The sequence below is a fragment of the Xenopus tropicalis genome, chromosome 5 (genome assembly GCF_000004195.4).
Source record: "Xenopus tropicalis strain Nigerian chromosome 5, UCB_Xtro_10.0, whole genome shotgun sequence".
NCBI classification, from domain to species: domain Eukaryota; kingdom Metazoa; phylum Chordata; class Amphibia; order Anura; family Pipidae; genus Xenopus; species Xenopus tropicalis.
The window spans coordinates 88,481,743-88,509,652 of NC_030681.2; the positions used below are offsets into that span (position 1 = coordinate 88,481,743).

Here is a 27,910-nt window from a genome sequence, read left to right on the forward strand (position 1 = left end):
TTTTTGGTTTCTTCTCTCTTTTTGGGATGTTTTTGTTAGAGTGAATTTGCTTTATCATCATGAAGGACCACTACCCAACAAAAAAACCCAACCTGGACCAGCAGCCTAGTGGTTAAGGTAGCTGCCTTGCCAACAGTAAGTTCAATTCCAACCTCAGACACATTGAGATGCTTCACATTGTGAAGGGCTGTCTACCTGAACAAGGCCTATGGCCTTGCTTCAGAGAACAACCCCCGATTCCTCACTCTTTTTGGGATGCTTCTGTTAGTGTGGCTTTGCTTTTGGCAAGAAATTTGCTGAGGTTGGAACTGAACTCAGAAATTTGCTGAGGTGGGAGCTGAGCTAGGGGTGGTTGCCTTAGCCAAGGCTCTATTCGTAAGAAGCTTCTTATTTGGAAAGGATGGTGCCCTTTCTACCTAATTTGCCCAGTGACTGTATGGCTTCAGCAACTTTTCTTTTGGAAAGAAATTTGCTGAGGTAGGAATTGATCTCAGGACCTTATGCACTGTAAGCAGTTGCCGTAACCATTGCTCTGTTTGCTGGGGGCTTCTTACTTGGAAAGGATGGTGTCCTTTCTACACTACACAGCACCTAGAGTTCAAAGTCGCACAGATGTGAGCCGCACACTTGTTAACAAGGCTGTCTGTGTCGCGCAGAGCAGGCTATGGGTGCTCACATTTGTATTTGTTGACTTAATGCTGGCCTTGTTCTTTAATCTCTGACTTGCTGGGGAATATTTTCATAGCTTTTCGCCACTTAGTTGAAGGAATTATTACTTGGCTACTTTTAATTATATGCGCTAAGTGCATCTGATGAAAAACAGCTTTTGCAATTAAAAAAACTTCATACGTCCCTCTTAAGTTGCACATAATTTGATTAATTTGTACTGCCACTAAAATGATATTTACACCCAGAATCAGTATTGTATCTATTGAACCTAATAAATTGTTAAAGCTTATTTATAAATGAGCAGTGCCGGATTTAACTGTAGGGCGCCCATAGGCAGGCCCCCTTCTCCGCAAATAGCTACAGGCCTTTGCACCTGGGACTTGGCCCTAAATGAAGTGCCAGGCATTGGGCTTATTGTGACCAAGGAAGGACACACTGCTGCTACCCTCGATAGAAGCAGTGTGAGTTGAGGGAGGAGAGGGAGCAATAATAAGCAGGTTGGGGAAGGAACAGCTGTGTTGGTGAGGAACAACAAAGGGGTTGAAACCCTGGGTAGGCAGACTGAAGAGGTAGGTGCCTAGTGCCCTTCCCCACCACTGCACCCTAGACATATGCGTCTTCTGCCTACTCCTAGTTCCATCCCTGCCTGACTGGAATGCTGCCTGCATTAGGTCCTTACCACCTGCTTTGGGAACAAGATGGCTGTGGCTATTTGCAAATTGCCCCATGCAGTGGGCAAAGTGCAAAAAAAGGCAGATTGCACAGATTGGAGACTTTGCAGACTGCATGTGGCAATCTAAAAAAGGCCTATGTCAAGCTTATGGAGGAATGTGAGAGACTAGGGTGGGAGCAACCTGGAGGGAAATGGAATAGTGTGAAGCAGCCAGGGAGCAACTGACAGCAGCTGGAGTAGGTAAGACTGACTGGCAGATAGAAAGGTGAATCTACACATGGGTTTTTTAACATTTTATCAACTTTCCCAATTTTTTTTTAAAAACAAAATAAAATATTTTTCTTATTTATTAATATAAATGAATCCAGAATGACTTTCCTGTTTTTGTTGTCCAGTGAATCATTTTGTATGTTTTCCTACTATTTAATAAGTCATTTTCCAGTTTTTTTTGAGGTTGTGTCACAGTGCCATTGCTTTCCTACATACAGATAAGGTGCTCCTAACATTGTGGTGGCTCCCCTTTGCCTGTCCTTGTGTATTAATTCTCAACTCTTGTGTTTGACTTTTACTCTCCACTCCTAAACTCTGCCTACCCTGACCTCTGCTTGGACTATCCAAAATGCTAGTTCATTTGTTTAAGCATATTTAAGACCTTTATATGATGCTTTATTTCCAACATTATTGCACATGAGCAAAATACATTCCCTTTATTAAGTACCCACTTGGGCCTTCAAGTGTGATTGAAATGTTGGCTACATAAGAGCCATTAATATCCTGTAAATTATATCCTTATAAACAGTGCTAGTAATGTCATCAGTTAGAATTGGTGCTTAGTGATAAATTTTTTTTTGACATGACTCATGTATAATAAAGTACCCCTGTTGTAAAATATGAGGATATTAGAAGTAACCTCTGAGTTTCTTAACTTTTATGTAAGCACTCATTCTTTGGCCTCATGCCTCATGAAATTTCTCAGTGGCATATAATATCCTTATATTTTACAATACATTAATATACCTTATTACATATACGATACACGTCTATCGTAATGTACTTTTCGCTACGCATTGTTTTGCGTGGTGGAGGTATATCGATGACGTGTTCCTCCTATGGCGGGGTGACCTGGAGTCCCTGTCCGTCTTCCGTGATCAGATAAATAGAGCCCATCCAGACATTAAATTTACAATGACAGCAGATACCCACAAAATAGTCTTTTTGGATGTTGAGGTTAGTAAAAGTGAACAAAAATTCCTCACACGAATTTATACAAAACCCACTGATCGGAATCAGTTGTTGAGGTTTGATAGCTTTCATCCTATATCGGTTAAAAAATCTATTCCCATTAGCCAATTATCACGGGTCTGTAGAATAGCTAATGACCCAGTTATTGTTAAAGAGGATCTGAACAAAATGGATAAGAAATTAACAAGCAGGGGTTATCCTAAACATGTCCTTCAGGAAGGTTTTTCTAAAGTGAATAGAAATAAAGGGATTAGTCAACCTAATAAAGGCAAAACTACACAACGGATGACGTTTGTTTCTCAATATCATGCGCAAAGTGGTCGGATTCAATCTATCCTTCAGAAACACTGGTATTTGTTAAGGGAATCATATCCTACAATTGAAACATTCCAACAGGCTCCTATGATGTTATATCGTAGGGGCCATACAATAGGTGGTAAATTAGTAAGAGCTGAGGTCTCCCCTGTACCGAGAAAATTCACTTTCTTAGGTCCACCTAGAGAAGGTATGTACAAATGCAAGGGTTGTACCCAATGCCGTTTTGTTTTGGTGGGCCCACGATTTACTGACCCCCATACAGGGAGATCATATAAAATACGGGGGCATCATACATGTGACACCAATTTTGTGGTATATATGCTCGTCTGTCCATGCAATTTAATTTATATCGGAGAGACTATTCAGAAAGTTAAGGACAGGTTTTCACAGCATAGATCAACAGTGAATACTGGTAATAGAATTCTCCCAGTATCTAGACATTGTTTAGAACTGGGACATACAGCTGATGATCTTAGATATCGGGTAATACAACATGTCCCTGCCCCTGGAAGGGGTGGAGACCGTGTTAAAATCCTCAAGAAAACTGAGGTAGAATGGATTCATCGTTTAAATTCTTTAGCTCCATATGGGTTAAATAGGGATTTTGATTTACATCTATTTTTGTAAAATAACCTGTTTCTGTACTGTTATTCTTTATTTATTTTTGCTTTAAAAATGTTCTATTTTTGTTTTCATTTATACAATGAATGTTTATGCTGAATAATTAGGGCTGTTCTGATTCTAGGCCCCGTTTTTGACATGACTGTAATGTGCCAAGTACTGTTTCAATATTATGTATGCACAGGTGCCTCTATATAATAGACTGATAGCTCCTTACTAATATATACTGAATTGATGTGCCGGCTTCTGTGTATACTGATTACGCTGACCGTGTGATCCGTTTCCACGGTGACCCGCTACGTCACTTCCGGTTTTCGGTTATACAAGGAAGTAACAAGTTATGCGGATTACTGACTGTGCTTAGCCACGAGGTGCGCTTGAGAAAGGGGGTGAGATGCCCCCGAAACGTTGCGCGGATGTGGCATAATGGACTGATAAGTATAGTTGTTATACTGCCTTGAACGATTATATATACAGTGGAGGAAATAATTATTTGACCCCTCACTGATTTTGTAAGTTTGTCCAATGACAAAGAAATGAAAAGTCTCAGAACAGTATCATTTCAATGGTAGGTTTATTTTAACAGTGGCAGATAGCACATCAAAAGGAAAATCGAAAAAATAACTTTAAATAAAAGATAGCAACTGATTTGCATTTCATTGAGTGAAATAAGTTTTTGAACCCCTACCAACCATTAAGAGTTCTGGCTCCCACAGAGTGGTTAGACACTTCTACTCAATTAGTCAACCTCATTAAGGACACCTGTCTTAACTAGTCACCTGTATAAAAGACACCTGTCCACAGAATCAATCAATCAAGCAGACTCCAAACTCTCCAACATGGGAAAGACCAAAGAGCTGTCCAAGGATGTCAGAGACAAAATTGTAGACCTGCACAAGGCTGGAATGGGCTACAAAACCATTAGCAAGAAGCTGGGAGAGAAGGTGACAACTGTTGGTGCGATTGTTCGAAAATGGAAGGAGCACAAAATGACCATCAATCGACCTCGCTCTGGGGCTCCACGCAAGATCTCACCTCGTGGGGTGTCAATGATTCTGAGAAAGGTGAAAAAGCATCCTAGAACTACACGGGAGGAGTTAGTTAATGACCTCAAATTAGCAGGGACCACAGTCACCAAGAAAACCATTGGAAACACATTACACCGCAATGGATTAAAATCCTGCAGGGCTCGCAAGGTCCCCCTGCTCAAGAAGGCACATGTGCAGGCCCGTCTGAAGTTTGCCAATGAACACCTGAATGATTCTGTGAGTGACTGGGAGAAGGTGCTGTGGTCTGATGAGACCAAAATAGAGCTCTTTGGCATTAACTCAACTCGCTGTGTTTGGAGGAAGAAAAATGCTGCCTATGACCCCCAAAACACCGTCCCCACCGTCAAGCATGGGGGTGGAAACATTTTGCTTTGGGGGTGTTTTTCTGCTAAGGGCACAGGACAACTTATTCACATTAACGGGAAAATGGACGGAGCCATGTATCGTGAAATCCTGAACGACAACCTCCTTCCCTCTGCCAGGAAACTGAAAATGGGTCGTGGATGGGTGTTCCAGCACGACAATGACCCAAAACATACAGCAAAGGCAACAAAGGAGTGGCTCAAGAAGAAGCACATTAAGGTCATGGAGTGGCCTAGTCAGTCTCCGGACCTTAATCCAATAGAAAACCTATGGAGGGAGCTCAAGCTCAGAGTTGCACAGAGACAGCCTCGAAACCTTAGGGATTTAGAGATGATCTGCAAAGAGGAGTGGACCAACATTCCTCCTAAAATGTGCGCAAACTTGGTCATCAATTACAAGAAACGTTTGACCTCTGTGCTTGCAAACAAGGGTTTTTCCACTAAGTATTAAGTCTTTTTTTGTTAGAGGGTTCAAAAACTTATTTCACTCAATGAAATGCAAATCAGTTGCTATCTTTTATTTAAAGTTATTTTTTCGATTTTCCTTTTGATGTGCTATCTGCCACTGTTAAAATAAACCTACCATTGAAATGATACTGTTCTGAGACTTTTCATTTCTTTGTCATTGGACAAACTTACAAAACCAGTGAGGGGTCAAATAATTATTTCCTCCACTGTATGACTGACATATTTATAACAGGTACAGAGGTTCAAAAAATGTTTAATTTGAAAGGTAAAGCAGCAGCTGAAGCAGCTTTTGCCACTCCCTGAAAAGCTTTTCCACCAGCAATAAAGGGAATCACAGGTTGAAAGGCCTATGCATTGCTTTAGTTTTGCAAAGTCGCCTGCAGGAGGAAACCTTGTGCGACTTTGAAGGGGCAAAGACACATGAGGCGATTAGTCGTGGCGACTAATCCACACAACGAAAATGTGCGCGCGATTTGTCACAACGATGCAGTTATACTCTAAGGGCAAAAAGTCACCATGGCTGGGTTAATAAAAAGTCGAATAATCACCCCATGTGTCTTCGCCCAAAAAGCATTCCACTGAGAAGCCCCTGATGAGCTGCTGCTTAGATAAAGGGGTTTGTTTGGTTAAATGTAGATAGGAAGCTCTAGTTATAAAATAAGTGGGGGGGCAGTGAATAGCCCAAATTAGTGATTTATAAAAAAAAAAAAAGACAACTGGATTTTTTTTTTAATTAAAACAATAGGCAGAATGTAAATTTAACATGAGTACAATTTATTGTGCTCAGTCTTAGCAAAGGTATTTTTTATGTGAATAAAGTTTATTTTTTCTTCTTTCAACTGCAGCCAGGACATGCAACATGTCAAATTTCTCCTGTTTTCACTTGCATATTCCAACATGAAGAAGCAGTTAGCAATACACTACTGACAGACAGCATAGTTGAGTTCCTTGCAGCAGGGAAACAAATGTTGTGTTGAGGAAGCACAATAATGATTACTATGAATAATTACTATGATAACTAGAATAAAAAACAATAAGCATTTACTACAGTTTAATGGACATGTATTCTCTACATTTTTCTTCCATGTATAGTTGGGCACATCTCCCTCACCCAAACCACACCATTTACACTACAAACTGTATATCACCTCTGTTCAAAACAAAAAGTAGCTTTCACCCGGCACCATTTTCCTTCTTATACATCAGCAATGGCATTTACATCTGCAAACAGCACATGTCTGCTGTAAAGTTCATGCAACCAAGAATGCAGGCTTACACAGACAGAACTTACATTGGCAAAAAGTCCTGCTTTGATTGTGTCCTGTAACGGTTAAACTGAGCTCAGGAGAGGTGGTCAGGAGAAAAAACATGTTTTTTTTTTCTGCAGAGTGCACAGCTAGAGCAGAGTTTCCATTGAAACCAGCAGTGTCATCTCTTCATTGGCTGCTAGACAGGTGTGTGTTTGGTAACCTGAGCAGAGAACTGTGCATGCTCAATAGTCAAAAGTCAAAGTGAATTCTTAATGGAGGGGGCCGAGTGAGTTACAGAAGCACTCCTGTGAGGAAGTGATTAAGGGATGCTGCAGCCCTACTTATAACATTTAAACAACAGGCTGTTTACTGATTTTGTGGGGGGTTTACATTTCCTTTAATAGATCCCTATTTAGTACAATGCAGTAAGCAATAAACATTTCCTAAATTCGATCAACATTTAACTCTTAAGCATTCAAATCTCATCTTTTAGATCCCTACAAAAGACTGTCAATACTTTATCACCCACTACGTAAAGGCATTTTATATTCATTTTACTGAGGCCTCAGGCACATGGAGTGTTAGCTTCCTTGTGTGGAGGTCAGCCTGTGTTTTTATTTAGGTTGAGAGAAGTGGATCTGTTGCCTTCCCCCTGCTTTCAAACTTGTTGGCTGACCTCCACAGTCTACTTCTCTCCGTCTACAAAAAAAACACAGACTAAGAGCAGTGTAGCCAGAGCTCCATGTGCCCTGGCCCTGACTATTTGGGTAATCACTGTCATTCTGTTCCCTAATCCTTTAGTTTTTCCTCAGCTTTAGACCAGTGGTTTCCATTCTGTGGGGCTCACTCCTGGCAGGCTTGGTGTAGTGGCAGGGGTGGTTCAGCCTTAATGCGAGTTGGTAAGATTTGGGTAAAATGGATATTTGTTCTCCTAGATACACTTGCAAGGCCAGCTTGAAAGTCAGTTAGGGTAAGAGTCTTGGCAACGGCTTCTTTGTTAGAATATACATGATAAGAAATATACTGTATTATGAATAATAAAATACATTGTGAATGATGTACATGAAATGGTTCCACATATTGAATGCAGCAATCTGAACACATCTGAGCAAAGACTTTAATGTAAGAAATCACACATATGAAGGGTTAAAGAAAATAAAATACCCATCAGATAAACAAAGTTCTAAAAATATTTATAAATAATTGCCCGTTATTCTTGCAAATTTTAGATAAATCAAACAAGGTCTTTCAGTTGACAATTGCTGTACAGTTTTCTAGGTGTCTGTAATTTGCTTCTTGTCTTTGGGAGGAATGATTTTCACATTGAAAGGTATAAAATATTCTAGTAGTGACTGGGTATTCTTTAAGTCTAGGTGGTAGTCTTCTGATATCTTTTCAGCGGTCCATGTTTCTGGAGAATTTTTATGGTTGTTGAGAAGTGTAAGTGCCTCAAGCACAGAAATATTCCCTTTAGGAATACTTTCGACATCCACACCCATAAGGGACTCTCGATTCATAGCAAATTTAGGAAGTCTGTGCTCTTTTTGAGCAGATCTGCTCACTTTGGTTTGTACCTATTTAAACGGTGAGAGAAAAATAATATGAGTCACTTTTTTAATTAAATGTCGCAATCTTGCTTTTGCTTATGTGTTTTCATAGGCAAATACACTAAAGTTCCAGTGTTTCTCTAAACATTTAAAGCATGAGCTTGTGTTCTGAACTCAAAACAGGTATATCATCAAGAGATCTTCTTTTCTGCTTTTTCATAGCACATTCTGTTATTTAACTAAACTTAAGGAGCAACAATATATTGCACATGTAGAATATAAATATCACAAACAAGGCCGATTTTGCATCATAATTTAATAAACAGCCCTGTGGCTTCAGCTTCTATGGCACATGAACCTCATTTTCTGCTTAATGATTTGCAACAAACCCTAAGCGTAGCTTCTCAACAGCTGCCCAGAACACACTGAGCATGTGAGTGTCACCGACACTGCTAATAAAATCCAAGATGGTAAACTCCTACCGTAAAGGTCTAGATCATTAATCAGCATTCAGCATTTATTGCCCTATTTGTTTTTAGGGTTTAGTTCTCTCCTAGGCCATTTTTACTTTATCTCTCACCTCATCTATAGTGATACTTCATATGGTAAGGATCAGCATTAAAAAAAAAAACATTGACCTTACTCCAAACGCACAATTTTCCCACTTATAAAGACCTACAAAACAGCCAACCAAATGGAAGGCATGCCTGAACTGAAGATATAGTGAAAGTGCAATTTACTACTCTTTCATTACCACCCTGGCTTCCTTGGGACTAGAGTAGACCTTTTACTCCCCCACATTTGCTAAACTGATATCTAGAGTTTACACAAAATATAAAAGAAAGTATAAGCAAACACTTTAATGACACACACCACCAATGGACTGATCAAATTCCTGACCTAAACCAAGACCAACGTGAAGAGGCTATAGACAAGAGCTATAATTCCCTCATTTCTACAAAAGGATATAATTATACAGGACAAATCTCTACACCAAATTACTGTTTAAGATGTGACTACCTAGAAGCCAACTTCCTCCACAAGTTTTAGACCTGTCCTCCTGTAAAAAAAAATTGTGGTCTTAGTTACAGGGCCCAATATAGTGTTTAGCAGGCTATTTACAAACTTGTGCCAACTCTGCATGCAAAAGCCCAAGAAAGGGGAGAATACCAAATTGGGGAGTATCTATAGAAACCATGTAGCACCCTTGGTTTGGGGGATACAAAATCATACAGCATAGCATTACAATCAACAAAATGTGTGGAAGGCTGATATAAAAATGCATCATAAATGCACATGCCGAAGGATGAAGTGTATATTGGAAGGGCATTTGTTTTTGAAATACACAAAATAAAATTCAAAAAAGTTGGCTAGAGAAAAATAAAGGCTTAAATAACTTTACCCCAGAAGATGGGTCATAGGAGTCAACATAAACTTCTTTCAGTCTTGTCAGAAGCAGATTATCTTTGTTACGAATTTTATCCTCAATGTCCGGATGATCTAATTAAAAAGAAAAAAAAAAAATCCACCCTAAATATTATACAAGAAAATCAGCAATAAATAATCACATTTGTTACATTAGATTGTTTAAAGAGGATAAACTGCTAATCTTACAATAGACATGCATTCTGAACTATGTGCTATATTTCACAAGCTATACAATTGTATACAATGTAAAGAAAACACATACACAAACACACTACTAGCACGATTAAAAAGTGCCTGTGCGTGTCAGTTTCCTTTAAAAGGTAAACTTTTAGTATGTTATAGACATACTAAACATATTGCAACCTTCTTAACAACCTTTCAACTGGTCTTTATTTATTTTCTTTAATAGTTTTTGAAAATGTATCTTATCTCTAATAAAACTACCCAATACCTAAAACAGATTGACGGAATCTGTAACCAATTGGATTATGCACAGCACTGCTCTTTCCTAGCCAAATGAAAACCCAAACTATAAAAGTTACATACTTCTGTCATAAACTGTAGCTTCAGGATACAGTGGTAAGCAGAGTTGCTGGTTTAACTACCAAATTATTTTTAAAAGGAGAAGGAAAGGCTAATAAAGAGTTAATCTCAAGCTGCAGGCATACATTCAGTTGTCTCAATAGTGCCCTTAAGTCTCCCCATATTTCACCTGTTCAGATGATCAGAAGCCAAACCGGAAGGAAAAACACTGAGCTGTGTAAAGAAAGTTCCCATAATGCCTCACTCCTGCACAGACACCCAGACCAAGTGAACATGCTCAGTTAGTTAGACTATGAGTCAGCTTCCTGCTGATTGGCTCAGATCCACATTCCTATGGGGGGTGAGTGAGTTCTTAGCATTCTTGAGGGAGGGGGGAGCAGGAGAAAGCAGAGAGCAGAAAGCTGCATGTCTCTGGCACATGAATTACAGAAATCTTTTCACAGAGAAGTCAGCGCAGCATTTCTGTGAGTGCTTATGGCTGTATTTACATAGACCTTTCTGATAAAGCTTACTTAGTTTTTACCTTTCTTTCTCCTTTAAGCTGTTGAGGGTTTCCAAAGTACAAGCCTGGCAGTGTACCTAGCCCATCCCCCCCAGTGTATGTAGGGTAATGTAGTTTTTGTTTAACATTTTACCTACTGCCAAGGTCAATGCAAAACTACAATACTCAGCACAGGACTGACTGGTGTAGCAAGAACTTATCTACTCTTTGCAGCAGTTCTAGCCTTTCAGTTCTAACCTGACTGCATTACAAACTTCTCATTGATGCATCTGGTATGTGCTGCTACTTTGTAATGTGATGTGGGGGGTTAACATTTGATTCTGCAGTTGACCACTAAAATTATACCTCCTGGGGTTGCCGAGAGTTAAACTTAAACACAGCCATATATCGTGTCTGAGGGTTAATGCCATACTGTGAATCCACTTTTGCTGCATTACCTCCATACTGTAACGCTTTATGTGGAACATCCCTGATTTTTTATCATCCAGCCCACAGTTCTGGATTGTCTGTTGATGTCTTTGATTTCAGAGTTTTGCAAACTGAGGCTCTAATGACATTCTCCCACATTATATAAAGCATTGCTGCCAGGAGACTGAGAGCGAGGGGTGTATGGCTGGTTTGGGGAATGCAGTTAAGGCTACAACTGCGTCTTTCATGAAATGCTTCGGGGCCCACTGTATGCCATGAAGTGCTTAGCATGGTATGGGGGGGGTGGACAATTAATACACCCATTACGTGTTGGTGGGTATGCATGACCTACCTCTTTTATTAGTGATTTATATTTAAGAGTGCTGTTACTAATAAATTCTTCCATTCCCTGGATACTTGGATGGCTTATTGTAAGCTGAAGCTGGCAGCGTATGTTGAAGTAAAACTACAATAACCTGCATGTACCCTGCACATAAGGGCATAGCAATATCAGATATCCTAGTATCAGAAAGGTGGGCACAGGTAGCAATTCCAGACTTGTAAGGCCAAAGTGAAGGCATATTTTTCACATATAAATATTTTTTTTATTTGACTGGGTAAATTGTGCTATTTTGAAACTGCTTTTGAAACAGCTTTGTGACAGATTTTGGCTGGTTTTGAAAATTAGACCTAGCAACCCTGATGGTAACAAGGACACCCTTCGTAGCCCTATCTGAAAAAAACTAGCACCAGTAATGAAATACCTACAACAGCACCTTTTATATCACTATTGCTGACAGCTGAAGCTCAGACAACTGAATGCACCAAAATGCATAGCAAATGTTTTTCAAAGTATTTTCAGGGATCAGAGTTGTTCTACCAATTTGTCAGTTTACTGAGCTGGAATGCACTGGTTGAATCACAGACTACTTTGATTCATAATAATTTAGACTGTGGTACCTGGCTGCACTTGCTTTTAAGAGTCCAGAATAACTTTTTGGTTCTAATAAATGTACACTGCAGAATTAGAACATCTATCTGCCATGCCAGGCAACAAATGCAAGGATTCTTTGTGCAATGACTAGTATTTATCCAACTATAAATGTAACACAGGAAAGCGATACTACTAATAAAAATAAATGAGGCAGTAGCACAACCCTTCAGGGTTCCACATTAGAGACCTAACCCATAGGTCATGACCTCTAACCAATGAGAAGTGCAGAACTTTTGTTCCCAGCATGCCTTTCTCACACACAAGCTAACCTTGTCATACGGAGTGAACTGATCTTAGCTGCAGTCGCTCTAGTAAACATTTAAGAATATGTACTATGTGTATTTTATAAAGTATTTTTCTGTGTATAACGAAAAACAAAAGTTCACAAGCTACATAACTGGTACATAGGATGCAAATATAATATCGCTGTGTGTACAAGTCTCCCACCCATACTCACGTGTTTTGGTTGCCCTCACTGCATCCTCTGTTTTGGGGTGGGTGGGCGCCGGCCTCGGCTTCTCCTTGCCAATAAGCCTATGAGCCCGATTTTCAAGGTTAAAGTTCCGCATGGCTCGGGTTAATGATAGCCCCATGCCTGTGCATAGCGTGCCCGGCTAGCCGCGCTCTGTATAAGGACGAGAGCCAAGGGGCCTGACGTGCCGATATCCTGCTTGAAGCACGTAAGGAGCCAGAGGGGGCTGGGTGCCAGTACCAAGGTTGGGCGAGCGTCCTGCCCTCTCCTCCCCTTTAAAATCTCCAATATCCAAATCCTTGTCGGGCTTCTGTTGCTATGTGCTGACAGGTCCCCCCCTGCCCCATCGGAACTCCTCTGTGCTGCCTGCCATTTAAGTTGTGCAATCTGCTCTTAGTTTGTCCTGACAGATTCCTGCTTCCCCGTTTATCCAAGTCATCTCTGGGCGTTCCTCCATTGAACAGCCTCCATGTGACATCTACCCGGCTTGCCTGCATTCTAACGGCTGCACAGTCTTTGTCCTCCATCCACCTTGCTTTCTTATGCGACCCACCACCCCTTCCTTGCAAGGTGGAAGGATGTGTTATTCCCGATTCCCTTCCTTAAATACCATCCAACCGCTAAAGCAGTGCTGTCCAACTGGCGGCCCGCGACCCCCCTCTGTGTGGCCCCCCACCTGTCTGGCTGCTTTGATGGCTTACTCTTGTGTAAGCTTTAAATGGTATCAGTACTGTGATTAACTGGCCCCCTGCATGGTTCTCACCTCAGATTCAGGCTGTAATCAGGCTGTATTGTTTAAATATGTAATCCCCTGTGTTGTTCACACCTTTTAATCTCTGCATTGTTCACCCCCTGCAGTGTTCACACCTCAGGCTCAGGCTGTAATCACCCCATTGTTCCCCTGTTCACACCTCAGGAGCAGTAGAAACCCACAAATAATCCCTGCACACTACAAAAAGAACATATACTGAGGTGGTACTGCAATTAAAAAGTTTTTTAATATATAGTTATTGTGCAGACTGTAGGAGCAATGCCAGCATTGTGTCACTGTAGGCTGCCTGTGTGTGCCATATACACAGGCATCATAGGGCAAGCAGAGTATGGCACACGCAGGCAGGGTAGGGAAGGCAGAGTATGGCACACACAGGCAGGGTAGGGAAGGCAGAGTATGGCACACACAGGCAGGGTAGGGAAGGCAGAGTATGGCACACACAGGCCAAGTATGGCACAAACCAGCCAAGAATGGCAAACACAGTGAAAGTATGGCACATGCAGGCAGGGTAGGGAAGGCAGAGTATGGCACACACAGGCAGGGTAGGGCAGGCAGAGTATGGCACACACAGGCCAAGTATGGCACAAACCAGCCAAGTATGGCACACAGGCAGGGTAGGGAAGGCAGAGTATGGCACACACAGGCAGGGTAGGGAAGGCAGAGTATGGCACACACAGGCAGGGTAGGGCAGGCAGAGTATGGCAAGTTTTTGCTGTACTACAACCATTAATATGGGTATGGTCATGTGATAACATGGGTGTGGTTTCAAGTGGGTGCGGTTTCAAAAAGGGGAGTAGTCAAAACTGGCTTCCATTATCGGCCCTCCACCACGTAGGTCGGAAAAATTCCGGCCCTCGGTACAACAGAAGTTGGACAGCACTGCGCTAAAGCCTCCAGTACCGCTCGCACTTAATGTTATCCAAGCTCTTTTTAAACGCATTGAAATCTATATATGTTAAAGCAGCGCTTGTTCGATGTGTAATGATCATACAGTGCTGCTAGCAAAGAGATCTGTCTGCTTTTAATCGGGATACTGTCTCCTTTTGTTAGAAAATGCTCTATTCGCTAGCTGCACTGTATGAGCATTATATGTTATATAGGGATTGCTTTATTAAAAGGTATTGATTTCAATACATTTATGCCGAAGACACACACAACTTACATAATAGGCTTTTAAGCCTCGCTGCCACTTATCGCTGAAAAGAGCCTGGATACCATTGACTGCGGGTAGTATCGAAGCCTGGATCCCGATAAGTTAAATATATATTTGAAGCAGGGAACAAGGAATTCCAAATAGCTAAAATCTACGCTGGAATAGTGATATAGAATAAAGTGCTGCGACCCCCCTACCTTAGCTGAAATTAAATGAAGGGTGGAAGCAAATAAGGTATTTGAGGCTGGAATTGCTAGGATATGTAATTACACTCCCCACTTTCTCAAAATCTGGGCGCCTTGGGAACTTATGAAGATTGAGCTTTTGCATTCTCTATGTGTACCTTCACTTATTTCTTACTGTTACTATCTTCTATTTTGATAATTTTGAACATATCCACTGCAAGAACTTAGTTCTGCTTGCAAAGACTTCTACCCATGCCTTGCATTATTGTACTGCAATATATCTGCTTATTTTCTATTTTCACCCATTGTACAACCAACATTGTGTAATCTGATAAGAAAAAAAAAAAGTGCTTATAAACGTGTGTAATGTTGGAAAAGTGAAGTAGTAGAGCTTTGGGGATGGGACCAAGGCGGATAACAGAGCAATAATTATGTAGCCCGTAAGAAAGATGGAGGAAGGCACAGGCATGACATCATTTATAGGAGGGGCCGGTGATGACGTTGCATTGAAGAGGGCGGAGGCATGACATCACAGAGAAGACGATGAATGGGGAAGCTGGGACCCGTCAGAAAAAAGTAAGAGGAGAGCGCATAACTCACGTTGCAGGGGGGAGGATGAATGGGGCAGGCTGGGCCTGTCAGCACATATTAAGAGAAGGCTGCGTAACTGTTATCAGCAGTGGGGGAGGTGCAATGAGGATTTCTCACCAATACACAGATGTTAGGGGGGATTGAGAGCAGAACGCGTTTTAGCTTTTTAGATGAATGTCCTAACATGGGCACCGTACACGCTGATGATCACAACTGCATGCCGGGAGCTGTCAGCTGGACTGTGAGCGGCGTTGCTGGGTGTAGGTGAGAGTTCTGTGTTCTGAAGGGGGGACGATATGTACAAGCAAGAGACTGGGTTGTTCAGCCTGCTGATAAATCGGTACGCGAATGGAGTAAGCTGTAGTGCAGATAGCAAGAAAGAAAGATGGTTTCCTTTTTCTTGGTGAACCTGGATAAATGCAGTCGCGTCTCCATATATCGCTTTTAACCTCCATTTACCTTCAATATCAGAACCGGAAAATTGTTGTGAGAGATCCATGTATGCTTTGCCCTTTATGTGGGGTTGATGCCAATATTTAGGTGACAGGGTAAGCTGCACAGACCCACGACTAGAGAATGAAAGATAGAAAGAATAGGATTTTGTGCTAACCCGAGGTAGTAGGGACATTGAAAAGCTAATGGGGATTTTCAGCATGGTCCTTTGGTTGAATGGATGGGGCTGGTGTTCATTCAATGAACTATTTCATGTAGTGTACCTTTCTAAAGGGACAGTTTTTCTATGTAGGATTGAGGTTGCTAGATGTGCTTGTTGTAGTACAAATAAGCCTGCTTTCTCTTCTACCCTCCTACTTAAACGTGTTAAAGCATTTCTGTACTGCAGTGTTAGCATAAACATTTAAATGCCAATTGGGCACAGTTGTGCAAAATATTTTCTTAGTCTGTCTGGTGTCATTTCTGGTGTTTGCTTATGCCATTTATGCCGATTGGCATGTGAGTGACTTTATGTGTACCTTATTCTTTTGGCTCAACTGCCCACCATTGATGCAGAGATGCAGGGGGGAGCTACTGCTTGGTTCTGAGGTTGCCATGGTTCCTTCATCACCCTGCTTAAATTGCAGCAGCTTTCAGATCCAGGCAGAAGTTGAGAATGACTGATAGGTGCACAGTGTTACTATATGAAGTGGGAAGTACATAATTATTGACATTCGGACAAACTGATACATTAAGGGCCGTGATACATGGGGAGATTAGTTGCGCCGCGACTCATCTCCCCGTAATGCCATCCCACCAGCTAGAATGTAAATTGCCGGTGGGATGGCATATGCAGCGCCGCGATTTGCCACAGTCGCCGAAGTTTCCTCTCAAGGCAATTTCGCCGACTTCTGCAAATCGCGGCACTGCGTATGCTATCCCACCGGGGATTTACATTCTAGCTGGTGAGATGGCATTGCGGGGAGATTAGTCGCCTGCCACATCGGGGATTTATCGCTGTGCGACTAATCTCCCCTTGTGTCACGGCCCTAAGGCTTAAATTTGTACTTCCTACTACTTTTCTACAGGTATTTAATCTATTATCTGGAAACCTGGTATACAAAAAGCTAGGAATTATGGAAAGGCCCATAGACTCCATTTTAAACAAATTATTATTTTTAAAAATGATTTTCCTTTTTTTTGTAAAAATACAACAGTAATAATAATTAATCCATATTGGTGGCAATCCTATTGGATATATTCAGTGTTTAAATAATTTTTATTTTTTAGTAGATTTAAGGAGCAGTGATCAAAATTACTGAAAGACCCCTTATTTGAAAAACCTCACATCTCAAGTATTCTGGTTGACAGGTCCCATATCTTTATAACTCTCATGCTGCTTCGTACTGCTTCTTAGGCTGGTGCCACAAGGGGGGATTCAGAGAATCAGCCTAATGGTGCATGTGCCTGTGTCAGCCCAGGTGCAGGCTCATGCAGCAGATATAGGCAAAGAAACTGGAGAGTTCGCGTTTCAGAGCCGCTTGTGTTGACACAGTGGTTCTTGGTGCAGGCAAGGTATGAGGCTGATTCCACATTCCAAGATCAAACCCGTATAGCATCGGCCTTAGGATCTTGTGATTAGAAGTGGCTTAATGTAAATGTGTGTGTGTGTATGTAAATATCATTAACTATGCAGCTTTGTAGCCTCTGACTTTGCTTTTCAAATCAAATCGCATTAGGCTTTGTTTGTTGTTTTGCCTGTTTGCCAGTTAAAGTTGTTTTAACCCAGGAGTTCTAAACCCAGGGGCTGAGACTCAAGTTAGCCAGATTTTAGGTTGTTTTTTTCACTTTTGTGCTTTAATATTTGTTGAGGGTTCTGTCATTACTGAGCTTCAGATATAGTCAATGTTTTTATTGCCAACACAAATTTCACTTCTTTGCTTTGCCTTGGACAAACTGCAACATCTATCAAAGCAAATTTATTATTTAGCTCAGATACCATTCTTGCCTATCTTCTTGGCCCCTCATCAAGTTTCTAGTTCTAGTATGAACATTTTTGTAGTTTGACATTACAGAGATTAGTGGATCTACAACTGGAGCATTAGGAGCACTGATTTCTAAGCACGTGCCTGTAATGGGGCTCCTCCTTGTCTTATTTTCACCCTTAATCTTAAAGGAATACTGTCATGGGAAAACATGTTTTCAAAACATATCAGAGCTTCTCTAGCAGAATCCTTTTTATATAGAATGTTTTATATTTAATTTTGAAATTTCACATGGGGCTAGCCATATTCTTTATTTCCCAGGGTGCCACAGTCATGTGACCTGTACTCTGGTAAACTTCAGTCACACTTTACTGCTGAGCTGCAAGTTGGAGTGATATCACCTCCCTCCCAGCAGCCTATCAGCAGAACAATGGGAAGGGAGCAAGATAGCAGCTCCCAGTAGATATCAGAATAGCACTCAAAAGTAAGAAATCCAAGTCCAGCTTGGGACTCCTCCAGTTACATGGGAGCAGGATAAACAATAGGTTACCTGAAAGCAGTTCTTATGTGTAGCGCTGGCTCCTTCTGAAAGCTCAGACTCAGGCACCATGCTGCCTACACACCAATATAACAGCTAAAAAAAAAATACATTTGTTGGTTCAAGAATAAGTGGTAGAGTGAATTATTTGCTCTGTAAACAGTGTACCGTATATACTCGAGTATAAGTCGATCTGAATATAAGCCGAGGTACCTAATTTTACCTAAGAAAACTGGAAAAACTTATTCACTTGGGTATAAGCCTAGGGTGGGAAATGCAGCAGCTACTGCTAAGTTTTAATAATCAAAATAAATACCAAAAAATTACATTAATTGAGGCATCAGTGGGGTATATGTTTTTCAATATTTATTTCAAAGAAAAACAGTAAACTAGCTCTGTAAGCAGAGAAGAGGGTCAACAAAAACAATATGAGTACTACCCCACACTCATTGCACATTGGCAAACTGGCAGCAGACCCAGTCCCGGAGGGATGTAAGGGGAAATAAGTATTGCTAGTGGGAGCCTAGGCCAGGGCACTGGAGGGTCTGGTTGCAGGTGGCCTAATTTGCACACAAAGGAGAGAGGGTGCTAGTCTAGAGGGACCCATGGCACCCGACTCGAGTATAAGCCGACTTTTTTCAGCACATTTTGGGTGCTGAAAAACTAGGCTTATACTCGAGTATATACAGTAAGTTTATTTGCAGCCTGTCACGGCTGCCATCTTGGATTCCCTGCTCGCACCCCCGTGATCTAACAACACCGCCCGCCCCACCGCTCTCACCCCCACTCACACCCCCCCGTGCCGATCAACCCCCCCCCCCGCAACCCCCCCACCCCGCCGCTCACTCCCCGCTTGCCTCCTTGCTCCTTGCCTGTTCGGCGCTTCACTGTGTCAGTGTGTGCAAGAGGGGAGTGTGCCGGCTTCTCACTAAAACCTACCACAGTGCATGCGCCGCCTTCATTGTCCCAGTCACACAGTCAATGTGGGAACGAGGCATTATGGGAATCCTCTGTACACAGCTCAGCATTTTCTCTTCTGGTTTGGCTTCAGATCTTCTGAACAGGTGAAATATGGGGAGACTTAAGGGCACTATTGAGACAACTGAAGGTATGCCTGCAGCTTGAGATTAACTCTTTACTAGCCTTTCCTTCTCCTTTAATAAAAGGACACTCACAAGTGCTTACATGACTACTACATTAATAAACACAAGGTATGGGCTGGAAAATGAGGCGCATCCAACATAAGATAACCATATGCAAGGTTGTACAGGTTAATATCTCAATTTAATTGCTACATTTTTTTAATCCTATAATTTTTTCTTTTTAGGAAAAAAATGCATGATCCGGATCCGCCGGTAGGACGAGTAGTCCTGCAGTGCCCTTACTAGTTGACTCGAGTATAAGCCGAGGATTCCTTTTTTAGCACATTTTGAGTGCTGGAAAACTCGGCTTATACTCGAGTATATACGGTAATTTAGAAATAAAAAGTACAACATAAAATCATGACAGTATCCCTTTAACTATATTCCAGGTCAAAAAACATATGTTCTAGTACAGATATGGGATCCATTATCCATAAACCTGTTACCCAGAAAGCTCCAAGTTACGGGAAGGCCATCTCCCAAACTCCATTGTCATCAAATAATTAAATTTTTTAAAGTTGATTTCCTTTTTCTTTGTAATAGTAAAGTTTACTTGATTCCAACTAAGATAGAATTAATGCTTACTGGAGGCAAAACAGTCCTGTTGGGTTTGTTTAATGTTTCAATTATTTTTTAGTAGACTTAAAGTATGGAGATCCAAATTACAGAAAGATTCCTGATCCGGAAAACCCCAGGTCCTTGACATTCTGGATAAAAAGTCCCATAACTGTATTCATTTCAGTACCATCCAGAAAAGGTTACAACATGCTTTTCTAACCTTTTTACACCTTTAACAATGTACAGTACTAACTTGTTTGCTGTAGGGCATTGCCCAAGGCAGCGTTTTTCAACCACTGTTCCGCGGCACACTAGTGTGCCGCGAGATGTTGCCTGGTGTGCCGTAGGCAGGGCACCAATATACTAGGGGGCACTGCTCTTGGCACCAATGTACTAGGGGGGCACTGCTGCTGGGCACCAATGTACTAGGGGGGCACTGCTGCTGGGCACCAGTGTGCTAGGGGGGCACTGCTCTTGGCACCAATGTACTAGGGGGGCACTGCTGCTGGGCACCAATGTACTAGGGGGGCACTGCTCTTGGCACCAATGTACTAGGGGGGCACTGCTGCTGGGCACCAATGTACTAGGGGGGCACTGCTGCTGGGCACAGAGTTAAATTTTTTAACATTTTCTAATGGTGGTGTGCCTCGTGATTTTTTTCATGAAACAAGTGTGCCTTTGCCCAAAAAAGGTTGAAAAACACTGGCCCAAGGTACTGAGTTTAAAGGAACAGTAACACCAAAAAATGAAAGAGCTTTAAAGTAATAAAAATATAATGCACTGTTGCCCTGCACCGGTAAAACTGGTGTGTTTGCTACAGTAACACTACTATAATTTATATAATAAGCTGCTGTGTAGCCATGGGGGCGGCCATTCAAGCTGGAAAAAAGGAGAAAAGGCACAGGTTACATAGCAGATAACAGATAAGTTCTGTAGAATACAATAGTGTTTTATCTGTTATCTGCTATGTGCCTGTGCCTTTTCTCCTTTGAATGGCTGCCCCCATGGCTACACAGCAGCTTATTTATATAAATAATAGTAGACTTTCTGAATTAAACACACAACTTTTACCAGTGCAGTGCAGCAGTACATTATATTTTAGTTACTTTTATACACTTTCATTTTTTGGTGTTACTGTTCCTTTACACACAACTTGTGACAACTATTTTCCACAACTCTGATTTCAGCATTGCTATATTTACTTAGCATGGAAACCAGTCAACTGAGACATGTATGTTTTCTTGCTTAAAGTGGAAGGATTAAAAGCAATGACATCCTTTGTATTATTTACAGCTAAGAAGTTGCTTTGGTGAACAAGTTGTTACCACTGGAATTTATTTTTGTTTTTTTGTATTTGATGAAATTTCAAATTGTGAGCTCTGTATATTCCATTTGCTTAAACAACTTTTAGTCAGCTGTGACTTTGCTGACCTAGTTTAGCAGTATTGTGTGTGTGACTTGGTGATGCAAATGTATTAACTTTCACAATTATTCTCCTAAACTGCTGGCATACTTAAGAAAAAATTTGAATTGGAAAAACTCTATCACATGAATGGAATTGTAAACCTTTTAAGAAAATTTGCCCAGTGTTCAACATCACTTCTCTTATGTCACTTCTTGAGAAACACAGGGACAAACGTCATGCTGTTTAAACAGATTTTAGATATTATTCCTACTTTAAAACAAGGGTGTGGTGCCTGATATATGTGCCTGGATGTTAATTACAAACCTTCGTACTTTTAATGGGGATGATTATGCTAAACAAGGATGAGGATGTGTTGAAATCCTGTTTGTTTTTATTTATGTCTTAGGGCTCTGGCACACGGGGAGATTAGTCGCCGGTGGGATGACATTTCGGGAAGATTAGTCGCCCGCGAACAAGGAGATTTGTCGCGGGCGACTAATCTACCTGTGTGCCAGAGCCCTTAGGTGGTTGCGCGCAGCTGATTTCAGTATTTCAAAATAATTAGGGATAGGAAAACAAACAAAAAGACATAATGTACTATTTTTTCAACATTAGTTCTGTTTATATGAATACTATTAAGGTGGAGGGTCGCCTAAAGATTCCTCACAAGGTGACTTCAGAAAATGAAGCGCCATGTATGTTTTCCTGTCAGCGATTTACATTATTGCCATCTACAAAATCTCCTTGTCTGCAATCACCCTTAAAGCAAAAGACATGCCCCCTGAAATCCCTATGTATAATCAAACCCCTCACCATCTTTCTTTGATAGGCTTTCAGATAAGCAGTAGCAAAATAGCAAAAAGCATAGAAATGTCTTAATTTTTGCCTTTTAATTACACAAACTTTTTTATTCATTGAAGAAATGTTGATAAAGAGGGTATGGTCACAGTTGTTTTTTTTTCTATGTAAAGAGACAGGAAAAAAAATTCCTTCGTATTTCCTTGAAAAGTTTATTTTTTAAAGGAGAAGGAAAGGTAAAAACTAAGTAAGCTTTATCAACAGAAACGCTCATGAATGCTAAAAACTCACTCCCCCCCCTTTGGAATGTGGATCTGAGCCAATCAGCAGGAAGCTGACTCATAGGGGCACATTTACTTATCCACGAACGCTCCGAACATTCGTTCGATCGGTCCAATCGTATTTTCTGCAACTTTTTTGATGCTTACTAATTATCACAGAAAGAAAAAAGCAAATCAGAACTTTCTGGATAACTGGTTTCTGTATAACAAATCCCATACCTTTTAATGAAAGGATTGGACTAAAGGTAGCCATACATGGGCAGCTTTCAGCTGCTGATTCAAGTCATTCAGACCGAATCGCCAGCTTATGTGCTCATGTATGGGCACCACCGATGGGCCTACCTGACCAATATCTTACCTAAAACTGGCCAGATCTCGATCGGGCAGGTTTGATTTCTCCCATCAGATCGGGGACCACATTGGCTTGTTGATGTGGTCCTCTGTCCACAGGACATATACACGCCGTTTTAATTAGATAGTTTTGCCCTAGTGCCAAATGATCAAATCTGTAGGTGGGCATATTGGGAGACGATCTGCTTGTTTGCCAACCCCACCAAATGAGCGAATCACACCTTTACTCATCAGGCAAAATATAGATAGAGCTAAGGTTGCCACCCTCCTGGATTTCAAAGGGACCTTTCAGTTTTTTAAAGGAGAAGGAAAGTAATTTTAGCATTTTGCTGCCAATAGTTTCGCCACATTAGTGCCACCTAGAATGACACATTTATTCTGCAGAAAGGATTACCATAACTGAGTAAAGAGCCCTAGAAGTTTTCTCTGTTTGTTTAAGATTGCAGCTGCCATTTTAGATTGGTCTTTTTAGCTTCCTACTTGCAGCATTATAGCTCAGATTACATATTCCTAAGGGTGGGGAGAATGAGTTTTATGAATTCTTATGGGAGGGGGAGAGCAGGAGAGAGGAGAGAACTGCGCTGGCCCTGGGAATGAAGGATTTGTCTAAGAGAGGAAGTCAGATACCCTAAGAACATGTTTACAAAAAAGGAGGCAAGAAATCCTTTGTTTCTTTTGATAGAGGACACTGTAAGTACTTATGGCTGTATTTACATAGACCTTTCTGATAAAGCTTACTTAGTTTTTACCTTTCCTTCTCCTTTAAAGGGCTATCTGGTTCAAAACTTCCTGTCAATTTGAAAACATTGAGAAAACTGGACAGAAATGTAGCCAATTGTGTCTAAGTGACGCAATAACCCTGCACGGTATAATAACTCCGCCTGACATCATTGTTTTTGCCCCCAGCGTCACTGCCTGCCCTCTATGCCATCAGCTCTACCCCTTTTGTTCAGGTGTAGCCACAAATTTGTGCAACCCTAGTCCCACCATCTGTGAATGTGTGCTTAAGGCATAGGCTGATGCCCCATGGAGTGAATTAGTTGCCCACGCTAGGTTTCTGCAGATGATTCATTGCTCTGAAATGCCTTTCCACCAGCAGCAATAGCAGTCGCCGGGGGGACGGCCTACACATTGCTTACGTTTTCCAAAGTCACAAAAAGTTTCCAACTGCAGGAAACTTCATGTGACTCTGGAAAGCCGAAGCAATGCGTAGGCTGTTCCACCAGCTACTCCTATTGCTCCTGGTGGAAAGGCATTTCAGAGCGTGCAACTTACTCGCTCCATGAGGCGTCAGCCTTAACCTCTGAATTAGAAGTGTATCTCTGCCATTGTTTTCCAAAACACTGGACAGGACAGTTTTTCAAACCAGAAAATGTAGGCTAGGTGATCCCTTTTACAAAGTTAGTGGTATATAGATGGCTTTAAACAAAACACTCCATGTATTATAACATATGTTATGGGTGAGATACACTAAAGAGTGTAGCAATGTAATGTAACAGGAAGATGACACTTGGTGAACTTGAGATTGGCTGTAATAGCACTGGGGTGTGATAGCTTATCATATCTAGGCTGTGGCTTGTTTTCATTGCAAAGATTCCAGAAACAATCTCTGCTCTATCACGTGCATGTAAATCATTGATTGGACATTATTTACTAGGAATGAACTTTAATACAGATAATACAGTACTGCTTAACTCTGGGCCAGAGTCTGTTATGCACATGACTTGTGTTGCTGGGCTGAATGAGCTATACAAATTAGACTTCGTTATTATAGCAGTAACTTACATAGTTTCCTTTGTAAAGAGTGAGTTCCTTTTGTTTTTTAATTTTTGTGTTCTTATGATTCATTATTTCTGAATGCTATAACTAACAAACATACTTTTCCTGTCAATCTTTTTGTTTATAAATTTTTTTTTAGCTAAATTTTTTGTGAAAAAAAAAGTTGCAACTTTTCCGAGATTTATTATGAGACAAAAAGCTGCAGCTTTCATTACTTTTCCCCCGCACATGCTTTTTCAGTTCAGATTGATATTTGTGGAAATTAGTTTATTTGTAGTTTAAAAAAAATAAAAGTTAGAAGATTTTTAATAAATCTGCCTCTTAGGGCCAGATTCTTCAAAGTACGAATTACGAGTACAATTTGCGAAAATTTGCAGTAAATACGAAAATTTCTGATGTGCGTTAATTTTGCGGAAACTCGCACTGACGAAAATATTGTGGTATGATCTGAGCAATCGTAAACGCCGCAAAAACCTTTATGACTTTGAACCTTTGGTGCATGATTTTGGAAGCCTCCTATAGGACTCAATGGCACTCTGCAGCTCTGAAGCTTGAATGAATCTGAAACTTTCGTACTCGTTGCAACAAATACGATTTTGTCGCGCAAATTGTTGCAAAGTACAAAAAAGTTGTGCAGATTAACAAAAATATCACAGAAAATATGCAAAAGTTGTAAACTTTAAAAAAAATACAAATTTTTTGTAATCGGACTTGTCGTGCTTGAATGCATGTGCCACATAATTAATTTGCGTGACTTTTTCGTACTTTTGCGACAATTGGTGCAACAAAATCGTATTGTCACGCTGAGTACGAATGTTTTGGATTCATTCAAGCTTAGTTATCGTGACTTTCCTTGGGCCAGGTTGGAGCTGCAGAGTGCCAATCGAGTCCTATGGGAGGCTTCCGAAATCATGCACAGAAGGATCAAAGTCAGAAAGGTTTTCCTGCCGTTAATGATCGTTCGGATACGAAAATTTCGTAACGATCATTTCAATACGAAAATTTCTGATCGTAAGTGCCATGATGAACGGAATTTTTGTGACTTTTGCAAACATCAGAAACTATCGGATTTTGTGATTCAGATTCGTACTTTAATGAATCTGGCCCTAAGTGTTGCCTGGTTCCAGAAAATAAATCAGAAAACTTCCCTTTAGTATTACAGGCTAGTGTATGGTATTCTATGCAGAATAACAGAATCGTTTACTAATTTAACAATATGCCACCCAGGATGCATGCTTACTATTGTTATGGAAAGGGAAAAAATAAGAAAATGAGAAAGGTAAATGTATTTTTCCATGCTTGATCGAATTACTGTTTTTCTAAATATACATTGTTAACTAGAGCCATCTCTTCTTCTGTAGGTGATGCTTTCTCATGAGAACAGGCTTTGCCTCTAGAGGGACGTGGAGGGAGAATGAACGCAGAGGAAGTGGAACTTCTGAGTGACTCCAAGTATAGGAACTATGTGGCAGCTGTTGACAAAGCATTAAAGAACTTTGAATACTCCAGCGAATGGGCTGATCTTATATCTGCTCTTGGGAAGCTTAACAAGGTCAGCACAAAACTGATAAAAAGTTAAAAAAAAAAAATGAATCCAAAAATTAATTTAAAGAGAATACAAAACAAATAACTAAAAATGTGCCTGGTCCATTGATACTGTGCTAAAATGTTATTTAAAAGTGAACTTAATAATATTAATCCTGCTGTTCTTGATGGCATTTCCTAATTTTTATTTCTTCTTTGTCTTTTTAACTACTTGATAAAAAATGTTTTGTCCTGATTTTAATTGTACCGTACGTGTGACAGGTCTTACAGAACAACGCAAAGTATCAGGTTGTTCCTAGAAAAATAACAATTGGTAAGAGGCTGGCACAATGCCTTCACCCTGCCTTGCCCGGTGGAGTTCACAGGAAAGCACTGGAGACCTACGAAATAATCTTCAAAATTATTGGACCAAAGCGCCTTGCCAAAGACCTCTTTCTGTACAGGTAACTTGCATATTGTATTATGCTGATAGTATTCCCCTGTACATATACCTTATATGTTTTTCAATTTTGTTTAATAACATACATTTATTTGCTGTTATAGATATGCTATTTATTCTAGTCTTGACAATATCAGAAATGTGTTAATACTGAAGGGCAAAAAAACAATAAGTAGATCACATAATACAGTATTGTATATTATTGTAGGCTTCTGGTTTTCACTACTCGAAACAAGGCTGAATTTAGGCAATAATTATTCTGTATTCATTAACTTATTGCGGATTTGCTAATAACCTGCATGCCAGCATGCCAGAATGTTAAGCAACCCCAGTAAATTGTTTTCCTGTGCCAGTGCTCCATTGGTTGCATTGCCAATTTGCTTACAGTACCTCCCATGTATCCCTGATGGAAACCTTGTATTAAGTACAACCTTACGTTTAGGACCCATCCTGAAGTTGAATCCACAAACTTAGTTTATTCTATATCAGTTAAAAAAAAAAAGGCAGTCAATGCTTTTGTTGTGGACATGTACAAGATGTTTATGTACATTTACTCCTAGGCACTTACCTATTACATTTGGTCTTTACCCCTTCTTTATACATTCTGCAGCATTTTACAGAGACTCATCATTCACATTGGGCCAAGTTGATGCCGCCCCCTCGTCTTTCCACGCTTTGATTTTTGTGTCAGAAAGGGTCCTATAGTTATTGATATATATATTCCAGTTTGAAGAGATTCATTCAAGTATTCATTCTAGGGGTATAGTTTTCCTTTAATTCATTTTTTTTCTTTCAGAGGGATGTCAGTTTTCCTCTCCCACACTTCTTGATACACTGACCAACCTTAGTAGAACAGGATCTTATATTTTTTTTCTAGTTAAACCAAAAACTTTTCAATAAAAAAGTCTATTTATGAATAACCTGGTAGTATTCAATTTTTTGTGGCTCAGTGGGATATTTTACTTGCCAGTAGTATTATACATTAATGTTTTTCTGTTCATTCTCAGCTCTGGTCTCTTTCCTCTACTGACAAATGCTGCTATGTCTGTGAAACCAGTATTACTTAGTCTGTATGAAATGTACTACCTTCCTCTTGGCAAAACCTTGAAACCAGGGCTGCAAGGACTGCTCACTGGAATCCTTCCAGGACTAGAGGAAGGTTCTGAATATTATGATAGGTGGGTACATCTCTGTAGTCTATTTCTGCAAGTTCTGGTTGTATCTGTATGTAAGATGCCATAGACCAGGGGTCCCCAACCTTTCTTACTCGTGAGCCACAGTCAAATGTAAAAAGACTTGGGGAGCAATACAAGCAACACAATAAAAGCTCATGGAGGAGCCAAATAATGGCTGTGATTGGCTATTAGGCAGCCTCTATGCACCCTATCAGCTTACAGGGGCTTTATTTGG

The 27,910-nt window shown here is 40.6% G+C and overlaps 2 protein-coding genes across 8 annotated transcripts in view; one reads left to right on the plus strand and one right to left on the minus strand.

Annotated features, from left to right (window-relative positions):
* Positions 1 to 7,755: 7,755 nt before the first annotated feature.
* ndufaf4 (NADH:ubiquinone oxidoreductase complex assembly factor 4) lies at positions 7,756 to 12,675 on the minus strand. The gene is made up of 3 exons (NM_001142201.1): positions 12,532 to 12,675; positions 9,602 to 9,699; positions 7,756 to 8,226 (listed from the first exon to the last, which is right to left on the minus strand). The coding sequence occupies exons 1-3, from the start codon at positions 12,665 to 12,667 to the stop codon at positions 7,927 to 7,929; spliced, it is 534 nt and encodes a 177-aa protein (NP_001135673.1). The 5' UTR covers positions 12,668 to 12,675; the 3' UTR covers positions 7,756 to 7,926.
* A 2,532-nt stretch (positions 12,676 to 15,207) lies between these two features.
* Positions 15,208 to 27,910, plus strand: part of dop1a (DOP1 leucine zipper like protein A) — a 46,880-nt gene continuing 34,177 nt past the window's right edge. For 3 of the 7 annotated variants that reach the window (XM_031901708.1, XM_031901714.1, XM_031901713.1), the window contains exons 1-4: positions 15,239 to 15,511; positions 25,878 to 26,068; positions 26,323 to 26,504; positions 27,508 to 27,678. In XM_031901708.1, the coding sequence (XP_031757568.1) occupies positions 25,931 to 26,068; positions 26,323 to 26,504; positions 27,508 to 27,678 (491 nt within the window). In that variant the 5' untranslated portion in view covers positions 15,239 to 15,511; positions 25,878 to 25,930. 7 annotated transcript variants of the gene reach the window in all.